This window comes from Schistocerca nitens, chromosome 8, assembly GCF_023898315.1.
Source record: "Schistocerca nitens isolate TAMUIC-IGC-003100 chromosome 8, iqSchNite1.1, whole genome shotgun sequence".
NCBI lineage: Eukaryota > Metazoa > Arthropoda > Insecta > Orthoptera > Acrididae > Schistocerca > Schistocerca nitens.
The window spans coordinates 150,230,120-150,257,929 of NC_064621.1; the positions used below are offsets into that span (position 1 = coordinate 150,230,120).

Genomic DNA, 27,810 nt, shown 5'->3' on the forward strand with positions numbered 1-27,810 from the left:
TCCCTCCCTCCATCTCTCTCTCTTTCTTTTTCTTTTTTCTTCTCTCCAGCAAACGAGTAAGGGGTCTTGTTAGCTCTACAAATTTTGGAATATATTTTCTATAGAAATTTGTGATAGATACGATTGTACTTCTTTTACTGTGATAGGCATTGGAAATCTTTTAAAGCTTGCACAAGCCGTAGGTCGCTACATACTCTGCCCTAGCCAATAATGTGATCTAAAGAGTGGACCTCGCGATACAAAGCTTTTCTAACCTGAGGATCAGCTGTGCTGCTCGCAACCATTTGAACATCTCCTGCAGAAGTACCATGTGCTTCTGAAGTCCTTGTAGTGTATTATCATGCATCTAGATAAAGTGGGCATTGCTTTGGTTTCAGGTCCTATAGACCTCCATCTAATAAGCACTGAAAGTCTTCGGCACTTTTTCAGACCAAAATGCATCCAACAATACTGGAAATGTCCAAACGGGGCCAAAAATGCTGTCGTAGGCCCCGACCAATCTTCTGGTGTTGCTTTTAACTGATGATAGCTGCTGCATAAATATAAGGTGATGAAATAAGGGCACTGCCCCAGATTGTCTGTCTCTAGAATACTAGGCATGGAGTACACATTGGTAACCTTTCGCTCATTTAGAAATCTGTATTTTCAGTAGAACCTATGAGTGTTTCAACAATCTGCTGACTTCTTTGGTACAGTAACTTCTGGGACATACCAGGGGCTAATAATATCTTCAATGATTCCATACTGAAGCAACTGTCTTTGAACACCTTAAAATACTGGCAAAAAGACTCTTTCAAAAACCAAGAAAGCTGAATTAGAAGTAAATGATGAGAAAATAAAAATATGAGGGTAGAAATAAATTACAGAACAACTCTGCAGATCGATAACCACAGGTTTGAAGAAGTAGATGAGTTAAACATCTGGGGGTAGTAGTAAATAACAAAAATGATATGAAGTAAGAAATAGAGGTGAGGATCAAAGCTGCATCCAGAGCATCATACACACTCAACAAACTAATGTCTCTAAAATTTTCTCAAGAGGGCCAACCAAAGTAAGAATATATAAAACCATAATCAGACCAGTATTACTATATGGGCAAAAATATGGAGAAGAGAAATATATGGAGAGAAAGATAAAGTTTTTGAAAATAAAATCCTGCAAAAGATATTTGGACCAATCTATGATGGAAGAGAATGGTGAAGAAGAAATGACAGGGAGCTATACTATGAACCAGATATAGTTGCAGAAGCCAAGACAAGAAGACTAAGATGGGCCAGCCATGTCTATAGAAGAGAGCAGGGATCTTTACTGAGAGGTCTTAGAGAATAAACTAAAAGGACGAAGACCTCTAGGCAGGCTGAAAATGAGACAGAGAGACCAAGTTGCCACAGGTCTCCAGGTACTGGGAGCAAGAAAAGAAGTTGCCGAAGACAGACTGTTTGTTGGTTTAAAAGAGTGGGGAGGGGGGGGGGGACAATGCCACAAGGGTGAGAATGAGACAATGAGGCTTATGAGACAAAACAGGATGAAACGAAAAACAACAATGAATGAAGGGTAACAAACACTTAAATAGACAAAAGGGTACAAGAAAACTACAAAGACACAAGAAACAGGTAGAAGAGGTTAAAACAAGAAAGCAGGTTACCATGGCTGGCTGAATATGAGGATAAAAAGGAAAAGCCAGCCACTCTGCAACACATTAAAACCACCACCCTGAAAGCACTAGGGTGGAGGACACACAGAGACAAAGGACATGGGCTAAAACTTAGAGCGAATGATAAAACTCACCCTCATGAATAAAACTTAAAACTAAAGCTGCTGTTGAGGCACTGTTGCCCAACACCAAAGGTAGGGTGCTGGGAAAGTTAAAAGTCAGCCACAGAGCAGCTAAAACTGGGCAGTCCAGCAAGAGATGGACGACCGTCATTCATGAGCCACGGTGACATCAAGGTGGGTCCTCATTATGGAGGAGGTAACCATGCATCAGCCACGTATGGCCAATGCAGATCCGACATAGAACCACAGAGTCCCTGCGAGAGGTGCGCACAGAGGTCTTCCCCACATTCGTAGTTTCCTTAATGGCACACAGCTAGTGCGTACTGAGGGTATGCCATTCCATCTCCCAAAGCCACAAAACCTTGCACGTAGTACTGAACGCAGGTCAGTTTCAGAGAAGCCGATCTCCATAAGTGGTTTCCACGTAGCCAGTTTGGCCAGCCTGTCAGCAAGTTCGTTGCCTGGGATTCCGATGTGCCACTGAACGACTGGGTCATTCCAGGGCATAGATGGACTCCTGGATGTTCGCTACCAAAGGATGATGAGGGTAGCACTAGTCGACAGCTTGTAGGCTGCTCAAAGAGTCAGTAAACAGAAGAAAGGACTCACCTGGGCATGAGCGGATGTGATCAAGAGCATGAGATACAGCCGCCAGCTCTGCAGTGAAAACACTGCAGCCATCTGGCAAGGAGTGTTGTTCTATATGTCCTCTATGAACACAGGCAAAGCCAACGAGACCATCAGCCATCGAGCCATCAGTGTAAACCACTTCATGGCCTTGGTACATAACAAGAAATGAGAGGAAGTGGCAGCAGAGAGCTGTGCACCTTGTACCTTTCAGGAATTTCTCAACAATGGTCTGGCTCACCTTGCTTTCCTGGTGAGTTCAATATCACAACCACAGAACAAACAGCTATTCACACTAGTTTATATATGTTACTAATATTTTTGAAATCTGAATCGTTTTAAGGACAACCTCCACTCCTCCTCCCAGAACGTGCACCACACAAATCTGATTTACACGGCCCTTCTCCCTCCAATGAGCTACCTTCCTGGATGTTGATCTCCACCTCTCTGGTGCCTTTATAAAAACCTCAGTCCAAATAAAACACCTCAAACACCGACAGAAACTTCTTCGCTTAGCTGCCATCCATTCTGTATCAAGCATCCCTCTCCTATGGCCTTGGCACTAGAATGGGCAACATCTGCAGTGGAAATTTTATAGCTATCAGAACATACTGAAAACCTTGCCAAAACTTCCGGATAGATAATATCATGCACCAATATTTAAATACAAATTGCCAATGATACTTTGTCATAATGACAATAAAGCCATCAAGACTGTGCACCAAATCATTAACATACACCCTTTTATCATCCCACAAATGCCCCGAGATGAGAAATATCCAACATCCAATGCCAAATTCTACACTCGCCCCCTTTATTTCAAATAAATAAACAAAAAAATAAATCTCCTCAAGTAGCATTCAGTCAAGAACCCATTATACTAATTCATTCCTATGCGTAAAGTATTTCCAATCCAGCAACCCATGGGCTATTCCAATGGACGACTCAGTCACAAGACTTGGCTACACACAAACCCACCACTATTTAAAGCCATCCAGTCACAAGCATTCCCCATCCAATTCAAGCTATCAACACTTGTGAAAACAACCATGTCACTTACTGTCCGTGCAACAACTAGTATACTGCATTCTATGATGATACACAACTGGAATCAACTGTTTAACCACACAGAAAGCCACCAACAAACTATGAGTAACTACAGATTAAACAATGGAAAATCCAGGATGGAATAATGGCACAGATGTGGTGGTCATGTGTGTGTGAGTTGTGTTTGCATTAATTTATGTTTATGCTGTCTACTTCAGAAAACGGCCTTTTTGCTGAAAGCCTGCTTGTTTAGCAGTCCTTTTCTTGTGCCTGTCTGCGACTCGACTTCCCCACAATATGGTTAGTAGTAATATAGTAACCACAGATTCACGTGCTCTGATGCTGAACATCCTGTAGACAACACTAATTCTCTCCCCACTGCTCCTCTGAATTGTGCAGTTGGAAGGCCTTCTACAAACACGTCTACATGTGTGTAAGTGCGACCCCCCCCCCCCCCCGTCACACACACACACACACACACACACACACACACACACACACACAAACTAATAAAACCTTTTTAGTTCTGTGTTTGTTAGCAGCATTAATAAATAATTGCCGTTACCTGTGGAACTCCCCATCTCTCAGTCATGTCTTTTCTGTCCTTCCACTGCCCCACCCCATACTCCTGCACTTTTCCTCTTTCCAACTGCACCACTCCTTTTCTCTCCTTCACATCCATATGCTTGACGAACACTCACAAAAACTTAGTGGCATAATGTTCTGATCTTCTAGGTGTACTTATGCAACAGCTCCTTTTATATGCAGGTGAATGACTGACTGTTCTTTTTTTGTTACTTATTTCATCATAGATTTTACATTACTGTATTACATACACAATATTACAAAAATGTATTAATAAAAAATCTACTCACCAAGCAGCGGCAGAACATACACATAAAAGACTGTTATGACTGGCAAGCTTTCGGAGCCACTGGCTCCTTCTTCAGGCAGAAGGGTTGAAGGGGAAGGAAGAAGGGTGAAGGAAAAGTACTGGAGGGGTCTAGGAAAAGGGGTACATTTTGGAAAAGTCACCCAGAACTGTGGGTCAGGGGAGACTTACCGTTTGGTGTGAAGGTGATAATGTGGAGACAGACTGGGGGGGGGGGGGGGGGTATGGACAAATACAGAGAGAGGGAAGAGGAGATGGACAGAGTGACAGGAAGGAGGAGATAGGCAGACACACGAGAAGAAGGAGATGAATAGACAGACAGGAGGAGGAAATGGAAAGAGAAAGGGAAGAGGAGATAGACAGAGAGAGAGAGAGAGAGAGAGAGAGAGAGAGAGAGAGAGAGAGAGAGAGGTGGAACAGAGTGAGGGGCAGGAGGAATGGCCAGAGAGAAAGGGGAGGAACCTATGTACAGAGAAGGGGGCAGGATGAATGGACAAAGAAAGGAAAGAGTAGCTTGAAAGGGAGAGAGAGAGGAGGAACATATGGACAGAGAGAGGGGCGGGAGGAATGGACAGAGTAGGGAGGGGGAGGAGGTGGACTGGGAAGGGAAGGGGACGAGAGGGGAGAAGGAGATGGACAGAGAAGAGTGCAGATGACTCATCATTTTTAAAATTATTTTTCTCTACAGATCACAGTCAGTAATTATGATAAAGAAAGATGAAAAAGTATTAGCTTTTTTTACTTGACTGCTAATCATCCGTAATATAAAAAGTTAATTCATCCTGCCAAAGAAACCCATACACACCCAAAGCTTGATTATCATTTTCACTATATATTATTTTCTCACATCAAATGCATTCAGATTCAATGTTCATGTACAAGACAGCATGACAACATACAAATTAAAGAAAATTAAACTTACTCCTCCACTATCTTGCATTTCCTGTACTATGACAGATATATTTGTTCTGGGATACTGGGAAGAAATAATTGCTGCTTCACATGTATTCTTAATCAGTGCTTCTCTTGTTCTATCTGCAACAGCTGAAATAAACAAATCCAGAACATATCAATGTTAAGCAATCAAAAATAACTACCTCATTTTTATACAGAGTATAACTATTTACTTTGACAGAAAATGGTGTGATGCATGCCAACAATAAAACTTCCATGATACCAATTCTCTCTCTCTCTCTCTCTCTCTCTCTCTCTCTCTCTCTGTGTGTGTGTGTGTGTGTGTGTGTGTGTGTGTGTGTGAGAGAGAGAGAGAGAGAGAGAGAGAGAGAGAGAGAGAGAGATCGATCGATCTACAATCTTTCAAATACGTAACCCCCCCCCCCTCACTTGCTAGAGTTTTCATGCAAATACAGCTAAGTCTTGACACATAACTATTGTGCAATACACTGAGCTGACAAAAGTAATGTATATGCACATATACAGATGGTAGCAGTATCGCATACATAAGGTATGAAAGGCAGTGCATTGGCAGAGCTGTCGTCTGCACTCAGGCAATTCATGTGAAAAGGTATCCGATGTGATTATGACCACACGATGGGAATTAATAGACTCTGAATGCAGAATGGCAGTTGGAGCTACACAAAAGGGACATTCCATTCTTGAAATCATTACGGAATTCAATGTTTTGAGATCCACAGTATTTAGAGCATGCTGAGAATATCAAACTTCTGCCATTACCTCTCACCACAGACAATGCACTTAACAACCAAGAACAGAGACATTCGTGTAGAGTTGTCAGCACTAACAGACAAGCAACATTGCACGAAATAAACATAGAAGTCAACGTGAGACATATGATGAACATATCCATTCGGACAGTATGGTGAAATTTGGCATTAGTACACTATGGCAGGAGATGACTGATGTGAGTGCCTTTGCTAACAGCACGGCACTGCCTCAAGAGCCTTTTATGAGCTCGTGACTGTATCAGTTGGATCCTGGTGACTGGAAAACTGTGGCTTGGTCAGATGAGTCCTGATTCCTGTAGGTAAGAGCTGATGGTAGAGTTTGAATGTGGTGCGGATCCTACAAAGCCATGGACCCAAGTTGTCAACAAGGCACTATGCATGCTGGTGGTGGCTCCATAATGGTGTGGGCTGTGTTTTCATGGGATGGGCTGGGTCCTCTGGTCAGCAATCATTGACAGGAAATGGTTATGTTTGGCTACTTGGAGATTATTTGCATCCAGTTGTGGACTTCATCTTCCCAAACAACGATGGAATTTTTATTGCTGATAATGCATCTTGTCACCAAGCCAAAATTGTTTGCGAAAAGTGTGAAGAACAGTCTGAACAATTAGAGCAAATGATCTGACCACCCATCAACCATTTATAGAATAAAATTGAGAGGTCATTTCGTGCACAAAATCCTGCACCAACATCACCTCTATAGGCAGGGGACTTCCAATGACTTGTTGAGTCCAGTGAAACTGCTGCACTACAGTGAGCAAAAGGAGGTCCGACATGATACTATGAGGTATCTCATCACTTATTACCTCAGTGCAGTTCAGGAGATATGATGTCATAAATAATGAGCTGCTTGAAAATGAATTTCACTAGACATATGCGTGAAATGCGTGTATAAAGACGCATGAAATATGTGAAATACATATACAATATATTTCACATGTGCATACGGAGCTAAAGCCACAAGTAGAAAGCTTGTTCTAAACCCCTGGAATGATTTCAAACAAATTTGGTGCAAATATTATGACCTGCACATTAGAAGATATTTCAGTACACTTTTCACAGTTGTTCAAGGGCTGGAAGAGGAACAGTGACACCAGTTTGGCTGAAAGCTACAATGATTGCAGGAAGGGGAGCAATGAGTGAGCAGCAAATTTCACTCTGCTACCAATTGTGGGAATCTATATCATGTACTTTGACTTTTTATCAACATTTACCACAGTTAAACTGCATTTTGCCTGAATCCATTTGTAGTCGGAATCGAACTGACTTTAAAATCGGTCAAATACTCAACAATAGTACTCATTTCTGCAGGAGATGGTGAAAGTCTAGGTAGGGAGCAGTGGCGCTCTTATGTGTTTCTTACAGCAATATTATTGATGCTTGCCATAAAGTATGATAGGAATGAATTGGTGCGTGCCAGCTGGTTCTATGCGGCTTATGATACAGCAGCAGGTTTGGAAGCAGGAGACATAGTAACGTTGTCATGGCAGTATAGAAGCGAAATTCTATATTTAGTTGGGAAAGAACAGCTGTGTTCTCAAGTCCTAACATAAGGACAACCTCAGAAGTAGGAACATACTCAGAAGAAATAGCTAAATATTTGTGACAATGAAGATATAAATATCATAGATGTGTTATTAGGATGACGATGATGATGATCATCATCATCATTTGTAAGCAAAAAACGTGGAAAGGAAAACAATCTGAAAATTAATGCAAACCATTTCTTTATTTTATTTCTCCTACTATTATCAAAATGCAGTCAATCAATAAATGGCATAAGTTTTAGAATAGCTATAATGTTACCTTTTGGCAAATACTTTACATCAATAAAACAGTTTGTAATTTTGATTAATCAGAATATATTAAAAATAAATTCTTCCCTAGGAGCAACTTATATTCAGGGTCATCTAATACTCTGGTAAATACGGTAGAATGAGTGTCATAAAGTGGTAAGTGGTCTAACAGGACCTGCAGCAGCTCGTGAAGTTCTTAGGTCCATTCCAAAACCTGACAGCTGAATCCATACCCTCCCCCCCCCCCCAATCCACCCCCTTCGCATTCCTACCTTTTACCTATTCCACAAACCCAACCCCACAGGTCTCCATGTGCTAATAGTAAACTGCAGGAGCGTCTATAGAAAGGTCCCAGAACTGCTCAAATTAATAAACGGTCACAACGCCCATATAGTACTAGGGACAGAAAGTTGGCTGAAACCAGACGTAAACAGTAATGAAATCCTAAACTCAGATTGGAATTTATACCGCAGAGACAGGCTGGACAGTGAAGGGGGAGGCGTGTTTATAGCGATAAGAAGTGCAATAGTATTGAAGGAAATTGACGGAGATCCGAAATGTGAAATGATTTGGGTGAAGGTCACGGTTAAAGCAGGCTCAGACATGGTAATTGGATGTCTTTATAGGCCCCCTGGCTCAGCAGCTGTTGTGGCTGAGCACCTGAAGGATAATTTGGAAAATATTTCGAGTAGATTTCCCTACCATGTTATAGTTCTGGGTGGAGATTTTAATTTGCCGGATACAGACTGGGAGACTCAAACGTTCATAACGGGTGGCAGGGAAAAAGAATCCAGTGAAACTTTTTTTAAGTGCTGTATCTGAAAACTACCTTGAGCAGTTAAACAGAGAACCGACTCGTGGCGATAACATATTAGATCTTCTGGTGACAAACAGACCCGAACTATTTAAAACAGTTAACGCAGAACAGGGAATCAGCGATCATAAAGCGGTTATGGCATCGATGATTTCAGCCGTAAATAGAAATATTAAAAAAGGTAGGAAGATTTTTCTGTTTAGCAAAAGTGACAAAAAGCAGATTACAGAGTACCTGACGGCTCAACACAAAAATTTTGTCTCAAGTACAGATAGTGTCGAGGATCAGTGGACAAAGTTCAAAACCATCGTACAATATGCGTTAGATGAGTATGTGCCAAGCAAGATCGTAAGAGATGGAAAAGAGCCACCGTGGTACAACAATCGAGTTAGAAAACTGCTGCGGAAGCAAAGGGAACTTCACAGCAAACATAAACATAGCCAAAGCCTTGCAGACAAAAATTATGTTAAGCGAAATGTAGTGTGAGGAGGGCTATGCGAGAGGCGTTCAATGAATTCGAAAGTAAAGTTCTATGTACTGACTTGGCAGAAAATCCTAAGAAATTCTGGTCTTATGTCAAAGCGGTAGGTGGATCAAAACAAAATGTCCAGACACTCTGTGACCAAAATGGTACTGAAACAGAGGATGACAGACTAAAGGCCGAAATACTAAATGTCTTTTTCCAAAGCTGTTTCACAAGGAAGACTGCACTGTAGTTCCTTCTCTAGATTGTCGCACAGATGACAAAATGGTAGATATCGAAATAGACGACAGAGGGATAGAGAAACAATTAAAATCGCTCAAAAGAGGAAAGGCCGCTGGACCTGATGGGATACCAGTTCTATTTTACACAGAGTACGCGAAGGAACTTGCCCCCCTTCTTGCAGCGGTGTACCGTAGGTCTCTAGAAGAGCGTAGCGTTCCAAAGGATTGGAAAAGGGCACAGGTCATCCCCGTTTTCAAGAAGGGACGTTGAACAGATGTGCAGAACTATAGACCTATATCTCTAACGTCGATCAGTTGTAGAAATTTGGAACACGTATTATGTTCGAGTATAATGACTTTCATGGAGACTAGAAATCTACTCTGTAGGAATCAGCATGGGTTTCGAAAAAGACGGTCGTGTGAAACCCAGCTCGCACTATTCGTCCACGAGACTCAGAGGGCCATAGACACGGGTTCACAGGTAGATGCTGTGATTCTTGACTTCCGCAAGGCGTTCGATACAGTTCCCCACAGTCATTTAATGAACAAAGTAAGAGCATATGGACTATCAGACCAATTGTGTGATTGGATTGAGGAGTTCCTAGATAACAGAACGCAGCATGTCATTCTCAATGGAGAGAAGTCTTCCGAAGTAAGAGTGATTTCAGGTGTGCCACAGGGGAGTGTCATGGGACCGTTGCTGTTCACTATATACATAAATGACCTGGTGGATGAGATCGGAAGTTCACTGAGGCTTTTTGCAGATGATGCTGTGGTGTATCGAGAGGTTGTAACAATGGAAAATTGTACTGAAATGCAGGAGGATCTGCAGCGAATTGACGCATGGTGCAGGGAATGGCAATTGAATCTCAATGTAGACAAATGTAATGTGCTGTGAATACATAGAAAGATAGATCCCTTATCATTTAGCTACAAAATAGCAGGTCAGCAACTGGAAGCAGTTAATTCCATAAATTATCTGGGAGTATGCATTAGGAGTGATTTAAAATGGAATGATCATATAAAGTTGATCGTCGGTAAAGCAGATGCCAGACTGAGATTCATTGAAAGAATCCTAAGGAAATGCAATCCAAAAACAAAGGAAGTAGGTTACAGTACGCTTGTTCGCCCACTGCTTGAATACTGCTCAGCGGTGTGGGGTCCGTGCCAGATAGGGTTGATAGAAGAGAGAGAGAAAATCCAATGGAGAGCAGCGCGCTTCGTTACAGGATCATTTAGTAATCGCGAAAGCGTTACGGAGATGATAGATAAACTCCAGTGGAAGACTCTGCAGGAGAGACGCTCAGTAGCTCGGTACGGGCTTTTGTTAAAGTTTCGAGAACATACCTTCACCGAAGAGTCCAGCAGTATATTGCTCCCTCCTACGTATATCTCGCGAAGAGACCACGAGGATAAAATCAGAGAGATTAGAGCCCACACAGAAGCATACACACAATCCTCCTTTCCACGAACAATACGAGACTGGAATAGAAGGGAGAACCGATAGAGGTACTCAGGGTACTCTCCGCCACACACCGTCAGGTGGCTTACGGAGTATGGATGTAGATGTAGATGTACATGCATGTTGTTCCATGTGGCTGGGTACAAAATTCCCACAGAATTAACCTCTATCTTTGCTGACAAACACATCCAAATTATTGTCCGAAACCTCCCACCCTTCAATCAAGACACCTCTTACTTCCATGGCAGACTTTCCACAGTTACTGACCCATTTCTGCGACAGTCCTTGCTGGTCATTGTGGATGAAATATCTTTGTGACCCATTTCTGCCACAGTCCTTGCTGGTCATTGTGGATGAAATATCTTTGTGACCCATTTCTGCCACAGTCCTTGCTGGTCATTGTGGATGAAATGTCTTTATACACTAACATCCCCCATGCACTACCTTTCCCAGTGTCTTCTTGATACCAAACACACCTCCTCTTTCCTAACCCTCCCAGCAAATCACATTTTGACTCACAATTATTTCATTTTCTAAGGCAAAATCTACAAACAAATCCTTGTTATCACCATAGGTACTGGCATGGCACCATCCTAAGCCAACTTATTTACGGGCCTTCTGGAGGAATCGTTCCTATCCAGTCACCACCTAAAACCCCTTGTCTGGTTTAGATTCACAGATAACATTTTCAAGATCTGACAGATGGCAAGGACAATCTTTGCTCTTTCCTCCACAACCACAATTTCTACTTCCAAACCTGCTTCATACGATCCTTCTCAACTCAATGAGCCACCTTCCTAGATATTGATCTCCACCTCCCAGATGGCTCCTTAAATATGTCTGCTCATAAAAAAGTGCAAAAGCCACCAATGGTACCTCCACTCTGACAGCTGTCATCCGTCCCATGTCAAAAATCTCCTCCTTACAGCCCCACATCAATCCATAGTGCCATATCTGCAGTGAAAAGCAGCATTGTTGAAATTTACCCATAACCTAACCAGAGCCTTTATTGACAGACAATATCCTATCCAGCTTATACATAAACAGATCCCCCATGCCATCTCCTCCTCTGACACCACTGAACCTGTTAACCGCCCACTGACCAGCACTTTTGCTGATCACCCTGGCGTCGAAAAGGAATCATGTCCTATACCAGGATTTCAAATACCTTTCATCATGCTCTGATACGAGGGATGCCCCATCCAAAATCCTACCTTTGTCACCCGATGTTGTGTTCTGCCACCCACTCCACCTATAAAATATCCTTATCCAGCACTATCACAATCCTGCACCCCCATAGGTCACTCCCTTGTGGTCGACCCAAGCGCAACATCTGTCCCATACTCCTGCCCCCCCCCCCCCCGACCCTCCCTAGTCCAGTTAACGGCATTTCCTACCCTATAAAAGGCCAGGATGATATGTGAGAGCAGCCAAGAGATATACCAGCTATGCTGCAATTATTGTACAGCATTCCATGTGAGCTCAGCAAGAAATCCAATGTCTACTCGCATGAATGGCCACCTACAAACTGTGGCAAACCTCAACATAACCACCCAGCTGGTGAAAATGCTGCACACCACAACAAAGTTTCTTTGAAGTATGCAGGTGGGAACTGACTCTTCAGCACATCCTGCAATCTTGCAATCACTCTGGGCTAAACCTCCACTAACCCATTTCCCAATTCTCACCTTACTTTTTCCCTTCTGTCCACACAACCCCTTCCCCATCCAAATCATGTATTGCCTTCTCTCATCACTCATCCCCCCCCCCCACCTCTCTCTCTCTCTCTCTCTCTCTCTCTCTCTCTCTCTCTCTCTCTCTCTCTCTCCCCCCAGCTGTGTGTGTGTGTGTTTTTTCCATTCCTCTCTCTTTCTCTCTTCCTTGCCCACCTCCTTCTGCATCTCCACCTTCCTCACCTTCCCTTCTCTCCCACCCTCCCTCTACCTCTTCTATTCTCAACTGTCTAAAATCCTTCTGTCTTGTTATGCAGCCACTGAGTCATTTGTCAAAAGATGCCTCACACTAGCCTACTACCCCCTTCTTACCTTGTGTGTCCTTCACAACTGCCTTACCATCTCCATCTGCCCAGGCGACTGCTATCGACAATCAACACAGTCAGTCTCGCTGTGGCCAAGGGTGTATGCATTTGGGTGTCCATTTCGTTATGTGTGTTAATGCGCGTATTTCTACTAGAGAAAGAGCAAGAGCTTGGAAGCTAGAAAAATATTGTTTCTGTTGCTTGTTTCGATGTGCAATACACCAGTCAGCTATAGGTCAGTGTTTGCCTTTCCTTCATTTTACGCAACGGAATTGAATATTTCATGTGAGTGACCAATAGTCCACTCCTCCAATCACTTCATACTTAGCTGGCTTAGTTAAATCAATTATATTTGTTACATAACTAGCTGAGAAACCCCGCACTGCCCTGGAATTTATTTACAGCTGTGTCCAAGACTTTGTATGCATGGTATTTATTTTTTACTTTTGGAAGAGAGATGACTGGGAATATGAAGAGCCTATTTGCTTCACTAACGTGCTAGGGCCATGTATAGCTGACAGTGTGAAAAGCAACTGACACTAAGGTTAACATCCTCAACATGCAGCACCTGATATAGTGGTTTATTTATGGTCATGGGAGTTGCACACATTTAAAGTGAAATGGTAAATTGTTAGGAATAAGCGGCATCCGGAGTATAAAAATTCACTTGCCTGTGCCGCTTCCCATCAAAATTTCTGCTTCTGTGTTATGTTGGAGAGAAGTAACAAAGTCTTGGAGTGAAGAGTTCTGAAGAGTGAGATAATGCATGATCCTCTCAATGAGAGAGTAGCACAGTGCATTGCTTTCAGAAAGAATTTTCAAAGAGCCTGATGTTCTCAAGCCACAAGTCTCGCATCACAGTCTTCATTGGAATCTTGAGACCACTTAGTCCTCAGCCTTTTAGCTAGTCTGATATATTCAGAAAGTCTCTGGCACTTTCTACGTATTTTTATAGGCAAACAAAATGAAATCAAAATGTAATGAGTAGGCACCCAAATCACAAAGATGACTTAAGACTCATTTTTCCTATCAAAAAATATCTGGAAACCCCATCAAACGAAACAAAGCAATTTTATAAACTTTTTAATAAACATAGCAAAATCAGTAAATTTTTGTATCCTGGGGAAGTAAATCCACCATCAGTTTGTATTCGTAAAGATAAAATTGCAGCATTCACTTCTGTCACCGACAAACTTCTGAAAATACTAATGGCACCTTCTATCTGACCTTCAGTGCACTATGCAGTGATGATTAAACACCATAACTACTAAGCTGAGCAGACAATTTTATATGGAACTTTGCATTACAATATCTCCCCCCCCCCCCATGCCTCCCAATCTCACCCCCCCCCACCCCCACCCATGTTCCGATTAGTGTGTTTATGCAGAAATACAGACATGAATATAATAGAGGGAAACATTCCACATGGGAAAAATATATCTAAAAATAATGATTCTGTAACTTGGCAAACGAAAGTGTTGGTACATTGATAGAAACAATAACAAACAAACACAAACACACACACAAATTTCAAATTTGTGTTTGTGTTTGTTATTGTTTCTATCAACGTACCAAGTTTTAATGTTTTATTATTCATACAGACCAGATATAAACTTTCATATATTGGACAAAACGTTCTGACATTTTGAATGGACAGACCGTACTAAAAAATAAAATATTTATCAAAAATTTCACTAATATTCTCACAAATACATTTCTTTGTCTGGATGTTCCAGACAATACAATTCAGAAATAAAATTATATAATACATTAGATAAACAACTCAAATTATCTTTGGATGTGAAGCAACTGACTCTGGAAATTACACAATATCCAAAATTAATATGCTGATTAAAAGTATCATATCATTAGAGAATTGTATAGCTGTTATTGGGAAATGTCTTTGTAATGTGCTAAGAAATCAGAATATAAGGTAAGTTAAACTATATGAAACAACACCAATCACATTACTACATGATGCCACTGATGATAGGCACGTGATTATAGTTTGAGAATTGACAAACTGCAGAGAGAGCACCATGTGTACAAGAGTACAACACTTCCTTCATCATCCCCAGCTCATTATCACCTGGATTAGTACTACCTATATACCATCATCCTCCATATCCACAACCTGGCAGCTATCAAACACTATGTCTCCTAATATAGTATTGGCTCAAAATACTTCACCTCCTTCCTTACACATACCACGAACTGTATCCCAGTAAATAGCTACTTCTCCATGAGGTTAATATACACAAACAAATCTGAGGCACGGCTGTGAGCACCCGAATGGCAACCTACTATGCCAACCTGTGAATGGGCCGTGTAGAAAAAATGTTCCCAGCTACCCAAAATCCCAAATCCCTTCTATGGTTCAGGTTCATTGGTGATCCAGATGCAGGAACGAGACACTCCCTCAATCGAACATGCATTTCCACATCTCAAATTGCTTCATTCGTACCTCTATCTGAATCAAGTCCACTAACCATTGACAGCAACTGCATGATATTTCTCCCCATTCCACACTAAAAAAATCTATTCCGGACAGTCTTCCCATCTGTGGACAGTCCATCTGCAGTGATGATGAAACTCTTGCCCCATAGGCTGAAGGTCTTACCACAGCCTTTGCAGAGAGGCATTGCCACTCATCCTGTCCCAAAATCTTGTCAGCAGTCTGATTTCCCAGCTGTATCCCCACGTGCCATTAATACTCCACTCACACAAATGAACTATAAAGGAGCCTTTCACTCCCCTCCCTCCCCCTCCCCACTCAATATCATCCCCAACTGGAACAACTTAATAATATCCTTGGTCAGAGCTTCATCTATTTCTCATTGTGCCTAAAAATGAGGCACCACCCTACCACCAATACTCTCCATCCCTCCCAAAAGTGGTATTCTGCCACAAACTAATCTAACTAATATTCTAGTCTGTCCTTGTTCCACACCTTCTGCCAACTCCTTGCCACATGAGTCTTACCTCAGAGAAGATCTTGGTACCAAACCAGTCTGTTGCACCCACCCAGTACATCAAACTCCACTGCTTTCATAGGCTGACCCTATCCCATCAGAGGCAGGGACACCTGTGAATGGAGTTGAGTCGTATTCTGCCTCCGCCATTCCTTTTACATGAGCACAATGCTATTCCTTTTACATGGGCACATCACCAATCAACCACTTGATTGAGCAGAGGTGACAGCTCAGTGGCAGACCACACTACCTAGCACAAAATCCTCAATTTTGATGGTGATGTCACAACCTATGTAGTACGGATGTTTACCCTCAATATCACCTTCTCCAAATAAAGTATATGAAAATCATCCTTGCGACACATCCTACAGAGCCATAGTCATCCTAGGCTTGGCCTCTGGTTGTCACTGCCCCACACTCACCCCCATGATCTTCACTTGACCTGCCCTCTGTTGTGTACCTAGTTCCACATAGTCAGCATGTACACAACTTTCCCAATAGAGCGCGCCCCGCTAAGCACAACAGCGCAGGCGCAGCGCTCGTCCGTCTCCACACTACAAGATGGCGCTGCCTTAGAGACGGACCAAATTCTGCTTCTGCCGATCCGCGTATTACTATGTCTCTCAGCCAATGAGATTGCTGCTAATGTAGAACCTTTTCTCCTCGTGGATCACACTCGCGCAGTGATACCTGAATGCTTGAGGTATTATAACGAGTGTACAGACCTCCGATTAGTCAGTCTGCATTTGTCTGCATTAGTCTGTACCAGTCTATAGTCAAGTTTCAGTCTGCACCTAATAAGATTATCATATTCCAGTACATAGCCATGAAGATAAATGTATAGACACTTTGTCAAGTATCAGAGATATGTGAGAATAAGATTAACGTACCAAGACCAAAGGAACTTCAGATTGTCAATTGTAAATAGCATCCAGAATCAAGTTAAGTAAGGTTTATGATTCTTATTATTTTAATAAATGTGTGTGAAAATTTATCAAGTTTTATTTAAAGTTGGTCACCATCAATCTGCTACTCTAAGCGTGCAAGTAGCATTTCTATCGTCTGATCTAACGGCATAAGATAAACACGCCACGATAAGACCACAAGACATATTGCTGACACCCGCCTACTTCGTTAGAGTGACAAGTCAAATAATCTGATGGTGTGTTTACCGAAGGTCTCACAGTACGCACACCACACCCTACCCCCATTCTCTCTCCTTCCTCCATTCTCTCTCTCTATCTCTATTCCAAACCACTCCTCCCAGTCACTGGGCACAACTCACCCTCACTGCAGGCGAAGCCACATTCCTACCTTGTGCATGCTGTTGCCTCTCATCATCTGCCTCATTCACTCTACCTGACACTACCGCCCACCACGATCACTCTACAGACACTGCAGCCAAGTAGGAGTACCTATACTCTGTAGCCCTGAAGCTAGCAGTGTTCTCAGTCTCTCTCACATGCCTGCTGAAGGTTCACTATTAGATGAGTTGTTACCTTTAGTCTTTAAATTATTCATTTAAAAATAAACCCAATGTGTTAATGGAAAGTAATCTTTATCCCATTATTAGCTCACAAGACATACCTCTTTTTCTCTCTTCCCTGATTTGCTTAGTTTAAGCGGGAGTAATGCTCTACTGCCTCTGCCATAAATTCCGAGCTTCCAGATTGGATCAACACTTAATTATGATTTTCCTGTCTCTTGCCATTTCTTTTACTCTGGGGCAAAGGGATGACAAGGAGAGGCGAGAAAAAACTGAATAAAGGGATACCTCTTTGAAAGTAGCTTCTGTTTACAAAAAGAAAGAGGGCAGACATGTTCAAATTGTAACATTTCTTCCAGCCCATAATTTTCCATGATGGTCACACAGGTGTTGTTATTACATCATAATACATCTCTAATATCTTATACTTACTTGGAAGACCTGTTTTCGGACGATAAATGGCTTCCACGTTTGCTCGGTCAATTAAAATCTTTGACAGCTTGACTTCTGCAGGTCCAAATACACCGGCCATTACAGCTGTATTTCCTGGAAAATGGAGTTATTGATGTAAGTTACAATACACCATATCTAATGGAGACAAAAGGCAATGGCACAGTGAAAGGTTTTGTAAGCAATGGACTGATGTGATGTTATCAGTGCAAAAAGTGGATGCGATTGAAGGAGATAATATAGTAGGTGTCTATTTTGCTCCTAGTGATCGGCTTAAGAGTTTTTTCACATATAGTTCCTAATACCTACAAACCAAACACACATATACAAAATTTCATGGAAAATAAATTAGTTTCTATGTATATACACTGAAGCAGGAAGTGAAAATTTGTACCAAGGCCGGGAATCGAATGTAAGTCTCCTGCTTACTACGCAGGTGATTTAGCCACTAACCACCTCGGCACAGCAGTTCACACAACTGCCCATGGGTTACCCAGGCAAACCTCCCTCCTTGATTCAAATTCTTGCTGCCACCCCAGACTACTTTAAATTCCCCTGAGTAAGTAGGACACCAGTGTTCGATTCCTGACCTTGGTACAAATATTCACTCACTGCTTCAGTCTATAAACATACAAATCATATCTGTGTATGAGCAGAAGAGTCACTGAAATTGTGTAATTTCATTTAAATAAATTAGTCTGAGTTAAAAGTTGGCCTGAACATCAAAATGCTTCACTGGATAAATATCAGTGGTATGTAGGAAATATTTGCATACATTATCTGCGATCCAACCGACTCAGTACCTTAAGCGTAGATCACATGACGCTTCTGCAGCACTGTGAGCAAAGACAGGATTATTAGCATTTAATGCCTGACTGACAATGAAGTCATGAGACAGAGCACGCTCATACTGGGGAAAGAAATTGACCATTTTAACAAAGGACAGAGCCCCCACAGCATCTGCTTAGAGCAATTTATGAAAATCAAGGAAAACCTAAATCTGGGTAGCAGGACAAGACGTTAAACTGCCATCATCCTGAATGTGAATACTGCAGCTCAGAACTCTGCGACCTCCTCGACTGCAATACTATGATGACATAGGCTAATCCGAGTCAATGGTCAACTTCATCTGTGGGTCAACTTGGCCTAATAGCATTTTTAAGAACTTCTGTCGTACATATTTTGAGGGTTTACTGCCAAAGTTTGTGAATATTTATGGGGAATTTCCTCATCCTTTAAATATTCTATGTAAGGACATTTCAAGTTCATAATCACACTTTGAAATATCAAAAAATGCACAGTATGGTACTGGGTAGTAGGCGATTAAAGAGGTATGAAACAGAGAGGATCACAATCATACACAAAGAAAGAGTATGTTACACTCTGAATGCGGGCAAAACGTGAATGCAAAAACTGATTTCTTGATGATGCTGAGATCATATTAAAAGTAATAAACTCATACAGTGCACAAAGTTGTTAATTTGAGTGAATTGTGGATCCATCACACTATGCTAAAAGCAACAATAATCGAAATAGAGGATGGCAGCCAGTGGTCTAGCACAAAAAGAAGACTATGCTGCTTTCATTTGCCTGAGAGATAATGGCCCGTGCTGCTTCAATTTCAAAAGGGTTCTTCTTATTGATTACATTGCAATAGGTTTAACAATAGAGGCAGGTTAAGTGTTCGAGTGACACAAGATATTCATACAGACACATTCAAAGAAGTGTGCATCCACTTAAGAACCTTGCATAGAAAGCTTGTTAAACCACTAGCCATATTGACAAGAGACTCACGTCACATTTACTCCCACATGAAGTTTGTCAGTAATGAATCACAAAAAAGCAGAGGCTATAGAGGGGCATGTTCATTGCACTCGACAAAGATATTGCCTCTAGCGAGGTCGAAGTTGAGTGTGACACTGAAGCTATCTGGTCACATACAACAGGTGAAGGTGAAACCAAGTCAATTGTTCGATGTTTTTACCAGCCACCCAATTCTGCTGTGACAGTTCAAGAATCAATCAAAGCAAGTCTACAGTCAACAAAATACCTTGATCATACAATACTAGTCGGAGGTTACCTTAACCTACCGAGTATGGACTGGGATGTCTATGGATTCATTGCGGGGCACTGCAGACAAATAGTCATGAGAAATACTTTTGAAACTGTCTTGAGCAGCTAGCTCAGCAGCCCACACACAATGGAAATATATTGGACCTTGTAGCTACAAACAGGCCAGACCTTATCAATAATGTCAGTATAGAAATGGGGATTAGCGATCATGTCATTATAGAAACTATGATTATGAAAGTTAATAAATCAGTCAAGAAGGCTACGAGAGTGTTTCTATTAGATAGAACAGATAAGCAGTTATTAGCATCTCACTTAGACAGTGAACTGGCATAACTTAGTTCCAGTAAGATGGGTGCAGAGGATTTATGAGCAACGTTTAAGCAGAATGTAAATCGTGGTCTGGAAAGTTATGTGCCTAGTAAATGGATAATGGATGGAAAAAACCCACCATGGTTTAATAATGAAATTCGGAAAATGCTGAGGAAACAGAGGCTGTTGCACTCTTGGTTCAAAAGGGAATACACAAATGATGACAAGCAAAGGTTAGTAGAGATTCATGCATCTGTGAAAAGATGTACGTGTGAAGCATACAACTACCGCTGTCACACCTCAGCAAAAGATCTGGCAGAGAATCCGAGGAAATTCTGTTCGTAGCTAAAATGGATGAGTGGGTCTCAGGTTCCCTTATTAACCAGCTTGGCATGGCAGTTGAAGATAGCAAAATGATATCCGAAGCTTTAAATTTCACATTCAAGAAATCGTTCACACAGGAGAAACGTACAACCATAGCGTTACTTGACCATCGGACAGACTCCATCTGGACGACACAGTAATAAGCATGCCTGACGTACAGAAACAACGGAAAGATTTGAAAGCAAATAAATCACCAGGTCCGAATGGACTACTAATCCTACTTTACAAAGAGTATTCTACAGCATTGGCCCCTTACCTAGCATGCGTTCATTGTGAATCTCTCATCAAACGCAAAGTTCTGAGTGACTGGGAAAAGGTGCAGTTGACTCCAGTATATAAGGAGGGTAAAAGAATGGACCTGCAAAATTACAGACCAATACCCCTAACTTCTGTTCGCTGCAGAATCCTTGAACATATTCTCAGTTTGAATATAACAAACTTTCTTGAGACTGAGAAGATTATGTCCACAAATCGCCATGATTTTAGAAGGGATTGCTCGTGCAAAAGTCAGCCTGCCCTTTTCTCACATGATATAATGCGAACTATGGATGAAGGGCAACAGGCAGATTCCATATTTCTAGATTTCCAGAAAGCATTTGACATGATGCCCCACTGCAAGCTGTTAACAAAGGTACGTGCATATGGAATAAGTTCACAGATATGCAAGTGGCTCTAAGAATTCTTAAGTAATAGAACCCAGTATGTTGTCCTTGACGGTGAGTGTTCATCAGGAGTGCGCCATTGAAGTGTGGACCACTGTTGTTCTCTATATACATAAATGATTTGGTGGGCAGGGTAGGTAGCAGTCTGCGGTTGTTTGTCTACAGTGCCGTGGTGTACAGCACAGAGTTGAAGATGAGTGACTGGAGAAGGTGCGAGACAATTCAGACAAAATTTTCAGTTCATGTGATGATGTGGAAAAAATGTAATTAAATGTGGATGAGTAGGAAGAACAAACTACCAATGTTCATATACAGATATACGAGTGTCCTGCTTGACACAGTCAAGTTTGTGGGAACACTGCAAAGCGATACATGATGGAACGAGCATGTGAGAACTGTGGTGCGAAAGGCAAATGGTCAACTTCAGTTTATTGGCAGAATTTTAAGAAAGAGTGGGTCATCTGTAATGGAGACTGCCTGTAGGATTCTGGTGTGACATAGTCTTGAGTACTGCTTGAGTGTTTGGGACCCATACCAGATTGGACTGAAGGAAGACTCAGAAGCAATTTCAGTGGCAGGCTGCTAAATTTGTTACTGGTCGGTTTGAACAACACATGAGATTTATGGAGATGCTTAGGGTACTCAAATGGGAAACCCTGGAGGGAAGGTGACATTTTTTTCAAGAAACACTGTTAAGAAAATTTAGAGAACAGGCATTTGAAAATGACTGCCACATGATTCTTACTGCTGCCAATGTACATAGCACATAAGCACAACAAAGACAACATATAAGAAATTAGGGCTCATGAGGAGGAATATAGACAGTAGCTTTCTCCTTGCTCTATTTTCAAGTGGAACACAAAAGGAAATGACCAGTAGTGGATCAGGGTACCCTCTACCACACACTGTACAGTGGCTTGCGGAGTATCTATGTAGATGTAAACTTACAGTATCTAGCATTCAGTATTCATGTGGCACAGCAAGAAGGCAAGTGGACTGTAATAGTAATACCACAATTACAATCCATGGAACAAGTGAATAACTAAACTATTCAACACCAGAGTATCAGACAAAAGAAGGAAGAAAAATAAATAAATCAACTTTTCTGCAGACACTAGACTACGTGCACTTATTTCACATGGTGACGAGACATTCTGTCTTTAAAAGCTTCAGGTTCAAACACTGTAAATCCAAGTTAAGTATACACTGGGTTGAAAATGACCAACTAGTAGTATCAGTACACATGTAACAGCACAAATTACCTAAAATCTGACTTATACTATCAAAGTACTTTGTAATCTTACTTGTTCTGGTACTTTACATATATACTTTTTTTCACTCTGAATATACTGTAATACATGTAGTGATCTAATGTTTCTGAAAAGATTTTCTGGCATTGAATTTAACAATTTATTTTCTAAAACAGCTGTCAAACTTATAAATTTGCTGAATTTAGAGCCTGCATTAGGCTCACTGTAAATTTCGCGCCTATCATCTTTCTTTTTGAAATCTACCCTCCGCTGTTTTGACATTAAAGATTGTAATTTAATGGGTTTACTCCAAAAGTACATTTGTAATTCAAGTAGCCTAAACAAGATTACACATTATTGAATTCATGTACAACAATCATAGGCCCTAATTGTGACCAACTGGCCACATTTTCCCTTTTATGATCCCTTCATACAATCTTTACCTCCTTAACTTCTACTTAAACTTCTCTTTCTTGATTTGATCTGTAAATCCAACCATTTTGCCACAAAAGTGAAGAAAAGTGTATGCTAGTATTATGACAAATAATCAAATTTTATTGTTGTGGACATGTAGCTCACTATTGGAACTGTTATCCTGCGTTTGTTTCCAATTTTTCACTTCTTTTTCATAACCAAACAGTGTACAAAAAATATAAGTAAATATATAAGTGTTTAGAAATTTGTTAGTTCACGAACGACTTCCATAAGTATGGTTTTGTTATGTGTTATATTTTACTGATATATGTTAACTGCAATGACCTATTCTGTACCAGTTGTACATATGTATGTGGTTGTACTCATTTGATCTTTGAGAAATAAAAAGAAGTAATAGCAAATAAATCAGATGTAAGGCTTATCTACTTTTTTAAAAATTTACTGCTCAAACGTAAAGAAATGTAATTGTAATCTTTTAATCTCTAACAGTCCACTGTTAAATTATTTCTGGTGTATTCCACTGTAGTGACGTGCTTCCAAGGGAAGTAATAGTTCATTCAAATGTTTCCATGGCTACTCGTACATATCTAGTTTCAATTAAAATTAGTTGGGCACAGCACTTCGCAGCCACACTGTCAACCAAAACTAGTTAAATTCCAGTGAATCAAAACGACAGTTACCTCTACCTTGGCCTACGTCAATATATTTCACAAGATTCGTATTGCCAAAAAATGTATCTTGGCTAATAAAACTGCAATATTCATCAATACTTCCAGAAATTTCAATATAAGGGCACAATCCACATTATCTATACAAACACTGTATAACCATTGTATAACAGCAGGTGAAATTAAAGCGTAACTTGAGTCGACATGATATAATATTGTACTATATAAACGCGGTTACTGTTTACCCAAGTAAATGTTGCGAAAGGAATAATGTTCTATCAGAATAAAAGACACAAGGCAATAGCGAACTATGGGTAAATGTCACTGGTAATAACAGAAGACTACGTAAAACTGTGATTCTCATTCGAGAGGGAATATTTACATTGAGATGTGACTCTGCGTATAATGACACTCATTAACTTTTTATATGACAACAAACACTTTCAGCGCTTCGTCACATCATGAAATCAACACGCGCTGTTTCTCACCGTTGTTCACGGTAAAGCACTCTAAATAATTTCCAATACACAGGAAATTAACACAACATGGACGTAACCCTCAAAGGAGGAACTAATTATTTTCTGGAATCACTGATACATATACTCACGACAGCGTGTTGGTTACCTTCCTACCTTGTGTCAAGATTGCCGAACCATCTGAGCGGGACACGACATTTAATTCAAAATGAATCGGACGGAGATGTATTTGTTCTTCAGTCACAACAGGATCCGTAATGGAACTGGGAGAATCTGCTATGTCAATTGTTTCCACCGGCATCGTTAAGAATGATAGTTAGCGATGCACTTTAAAACAGACGCCCTACTTGTTTTTCGACAGCGTAACTTTGTGTCTATAGCTTCGCTGACTTTGTTTACAAACTTTACACACGTGCTTCCACAGATATTCCGTCCATAAATTTGTGCTTCCCTCCCATTTGCACAGAAAGCTTGTACGTTAGACTGTGGCTTGTACATGCATTCACAGAACACCAAAATATGAGTAGCACATACGTAGAGTTACGACAGCCTCTGGTGCGAAAATTGTTGCCGTTTGGCAGATGGAATGACACTAGCGCTGCAAGATGTGAGAAAGCAATTACATGCATCGTCAGGATATTGTTTATTTCTGTGAGATTCAAAACTTTCGCGGCGTACATATTGTACCACAAAATTTCGGGAGATCTGCCGGATGATTGTAACTTCCTGCCACAATATTTTCGGCGCAGAGTCTTCTTGCCATCTTCAGGTGATAATGGTGAACACGCACTGAGCTGTAGTATTTAAGGGCCCGCCGGCACATGCATGGTGGATTCATTTGGCGTTGCGCGTGTAATTCAGTATATAGAAAGCTCATTCAATCAGACCTTTACTTGCAAACCACTAGTTGCCACCATCCGGCACAAACGATGAGTGTTTTGAAGATATTGATTCACCGAGCCCACGTCATATCTGACACCGATAGTTTGCAGACAGAGCTGGAGAACTTGCAGACTGCATTTCTGAAGAATAGGTATTCGTCCCAGCAAGTGGAGAGAGCGCTGCAGACCTGTAAACGACGGAGACAAGAAGAGGAAGAGGCCTTTAAAACGACTGACTGTTTACTGTATATTGGTAATATTTCAGCGCAAATAGGCAGAATACTAAGAAAATATAAAGTGAAAGCAATCTTCCGCCCTCCTGCAAAAATTTCGTCGCTGTTGTGATCTGTCAAAGACGACCTAGAGCTGCACAAGGCAAGTATTTACAGGATTCCGTGTGAATGCGGCAAATCTTATATAGGGCAAATGACCCGTTCTGTGCAGGATCGCATTGTAGGATATCAGCGGCATACTCGCCTTCTTCAGCCTTGTAAGTCTGCTATTGCCGAACAATCATTAATTACAGTGAGATAAAAATTGTGGCCCATAGACTAACTTTCGGAGTTCCATTATTAATGAATCTGTGGAAATACGACTGTCTGACAGGAAGTCTCTTATTAATAGAGACGGCGGTTTCCAGTTGAATTCGACATGGAGGCCGATCGTTGAAAAACTTCGTGTCCTCCGTAGCCGGCGTAGTTCTGTGATGGAACCGCGGGAAGGCAATCAAATTGATATCAATACGGCGAGTTTTCACCACGGAGGGCGCACGGCGCAGCAGAATCGAACGCTCTCAAGTAGCGCACCCGCAACCCCAAGTGAATCCACTACACATGCGTCGCCGCGGCCTTAAACGCCAGAGCTCAGTACGTTTTCGCCAGTATCACCTGAAGATGACCAGACGACTCTAATACGAAATATTGTGACAGGAAGCTACAAACATCTGGCAGTACTCCCGAAATTTTGTGGAACAATGTTTATTTTTAATTATTTTCCACTTCACTAACGAAACAGTTATGTTGTTGCGTTCCATACGTTAGACGAGGGCTAGTAGAAATACTTGGGTAACGCAAGACATATTGATTTTAATCGATAAAACGAGAAAATATAAAAATGCAATAAATAAAGCAGGTGAAAGGCAATACAAACGTCTAAAAAATGAGATCGACAGGAAGTAAGAAAGTGCCAATGGAGACACAGGAATGGCTAGAGGATAAATGTAAGGATGTAGAAGCATATATCACTAGGGGTAAAATAGATACTGCGTACAGGAAAATTAAAGAGACCTTGGGAGAAAAGAGAACCTCTTGTATGAATGTTAAGAGCTCAGATGGAAAACCAGTCCTAAGCAAAGAAGGGAAAGGAGAAAGGTGGAAGGAGTATATAGAGGGTCTATACAAGAGAGATGTACCTGAGGGCAATATTATGGAAAGGGAACAGAATGTAGATGAAGATGCCACCACCGTCGGGTGGCTTGCGGAGTATAAATGTAGATGTAGATACAGCACGAATAATTTAACAGAGCACTGAAAGACTTAAGTCGAAACAAGGCCCCATGAGTAGACAACACTCCGTTCGAGCTACCGATAGCCTTGGGAGAGGCAGCCATGACAAAACTCCTACATCTGGTGAGCAAGATGTATAAGATAGGCCAAATACCCTCAGACATCAAGAAGAATATGATAATTCCGATTCCAAATAAATCAGGTGCTGATAAGTGTGAAAATTACCGAGCTATCAGTTATATAAGCCACAGTTGCAAAATACTAACACGAATCCTTTACAGAAGAATGGTAAAACTGATAGAAGCTGACCTCAGGGAAGATCAGTCTGGATTCCGGAGAAATGTAGGAACACTAGAAGCAATACTGACCCTATGACTTCTGATAGAGGATAGATTAAGGAAAGGGAAACCGTTTATAGCATTTTAACAATGTTGACTGGAAGACTCTCTTTCAAATTCTAAAGATGACAAGGGTAAAATACGGGGAACGAAAAGCTATTTACAATCTATACGCGAACCAGAGAGTAATTATAAGAATCGAGGGGCACAAAATGGAAACAGTGGTTGAGAATGGAGTGAGACAGTGTTGTAGCATATCCCAAATGTTATTTAGTCTGTATGTTGAGCAAGCAGTAAATGAACCAAAATAAAAATTTGAAGTAGGATTTAAAGTCCAGGGAGAAGAAGTGAAATCTCTGAGGTTTGCCAATGACATTGTAAAGGATTTGGAAGAACAGCTGAACAGGTTGGACAGGAAGATGATATAAAATGAACATCAACAACAGCAAATTGAGGATAATGGAACGTAGTCGAATTACATGAGGTGATGCTGAGGGAATTAGATTAGGAAATGAGACACTTAATGTCTTCAGAAAATCACATTATAAACTTCTAGAACTTGTAGAGGGAATGAGTAGATACTACCGGTATTTTGAACTGGATTTCATGCCCGAAAATGTACTGTTTACATGTTCCAGCCATTTGATAACATGATGGTAACGCAACCTCTTTCACAAATACTTGATTAAGTGTGATCTTTACATCACTTGCCTTACGGTTCCACTTAATAGCAGAAGAAATTGCTCTTGCACTCATTGACGGTCCACCACACGTGGTCTTGCGGTAGCGTTCTCGCTTCCCAAGCCGTGTCCCAGGTTCAATTCCTGCCCCTAGATGACTGGGTGTTGTTTTGTCGTCTTCACCATCATCATTCATCTCCATTATGGTCGGAGGAAGGCAATGGCAAACCACCTCCATTAGGACCTTGCCTAGTACTGTGGTGCAGGTCTTCCACATCGTTCCCCTACGCTCTGTCAAGAAGCATGGGACTTCTTTTTTTTTTTTTTTGTTACTCGGTGACGGGTCCTCCTCAATGCCATATGTACAGCCTCATCTAA

At 41.2% G+C, this 27,810-nt stretch overlaps 1 protein-coding gene across 2 annotated transcripts in view; it reads right to left on the reverse strand.

Annotated features, from left to right (window-relative positions):
* Window positions 1–24,471, reverse strand: part of LOC126198723 (exosome complex component RRP46) — a 40,368-nt gene extending 15,897 nt beyond the window's left edge. The window contains exons 1-3 of one of the 2 annotated variants that reach the window (XM_049935243.1): window positions 24,185–24,471; window positions 17,754–17,867; window positions 5,265–5,386 (exon numbers count right to left, since the gene is read on the reverse strand). In XM_049935243.1, coding sequence (XP_049791200.1) covers window positions 5,265–5,386; window positions 17,754–17,867; window positions 24,185–24,329 — 381 coding nt within the window. In that variant the 5' untranslated portion in view covers window positions 24,330–24,471. The remainder of the gene's footprint in view (window positions 1–5,264; window positions 5,387–17,753; window positions 17,868–24,184) is intronic. The other variant, XM_049935242.1, reaches the window with a different exon arrangement.
* Between the last annotated feature and the right edge of the window lie 3,339 nt (window positions 24,472–27,810).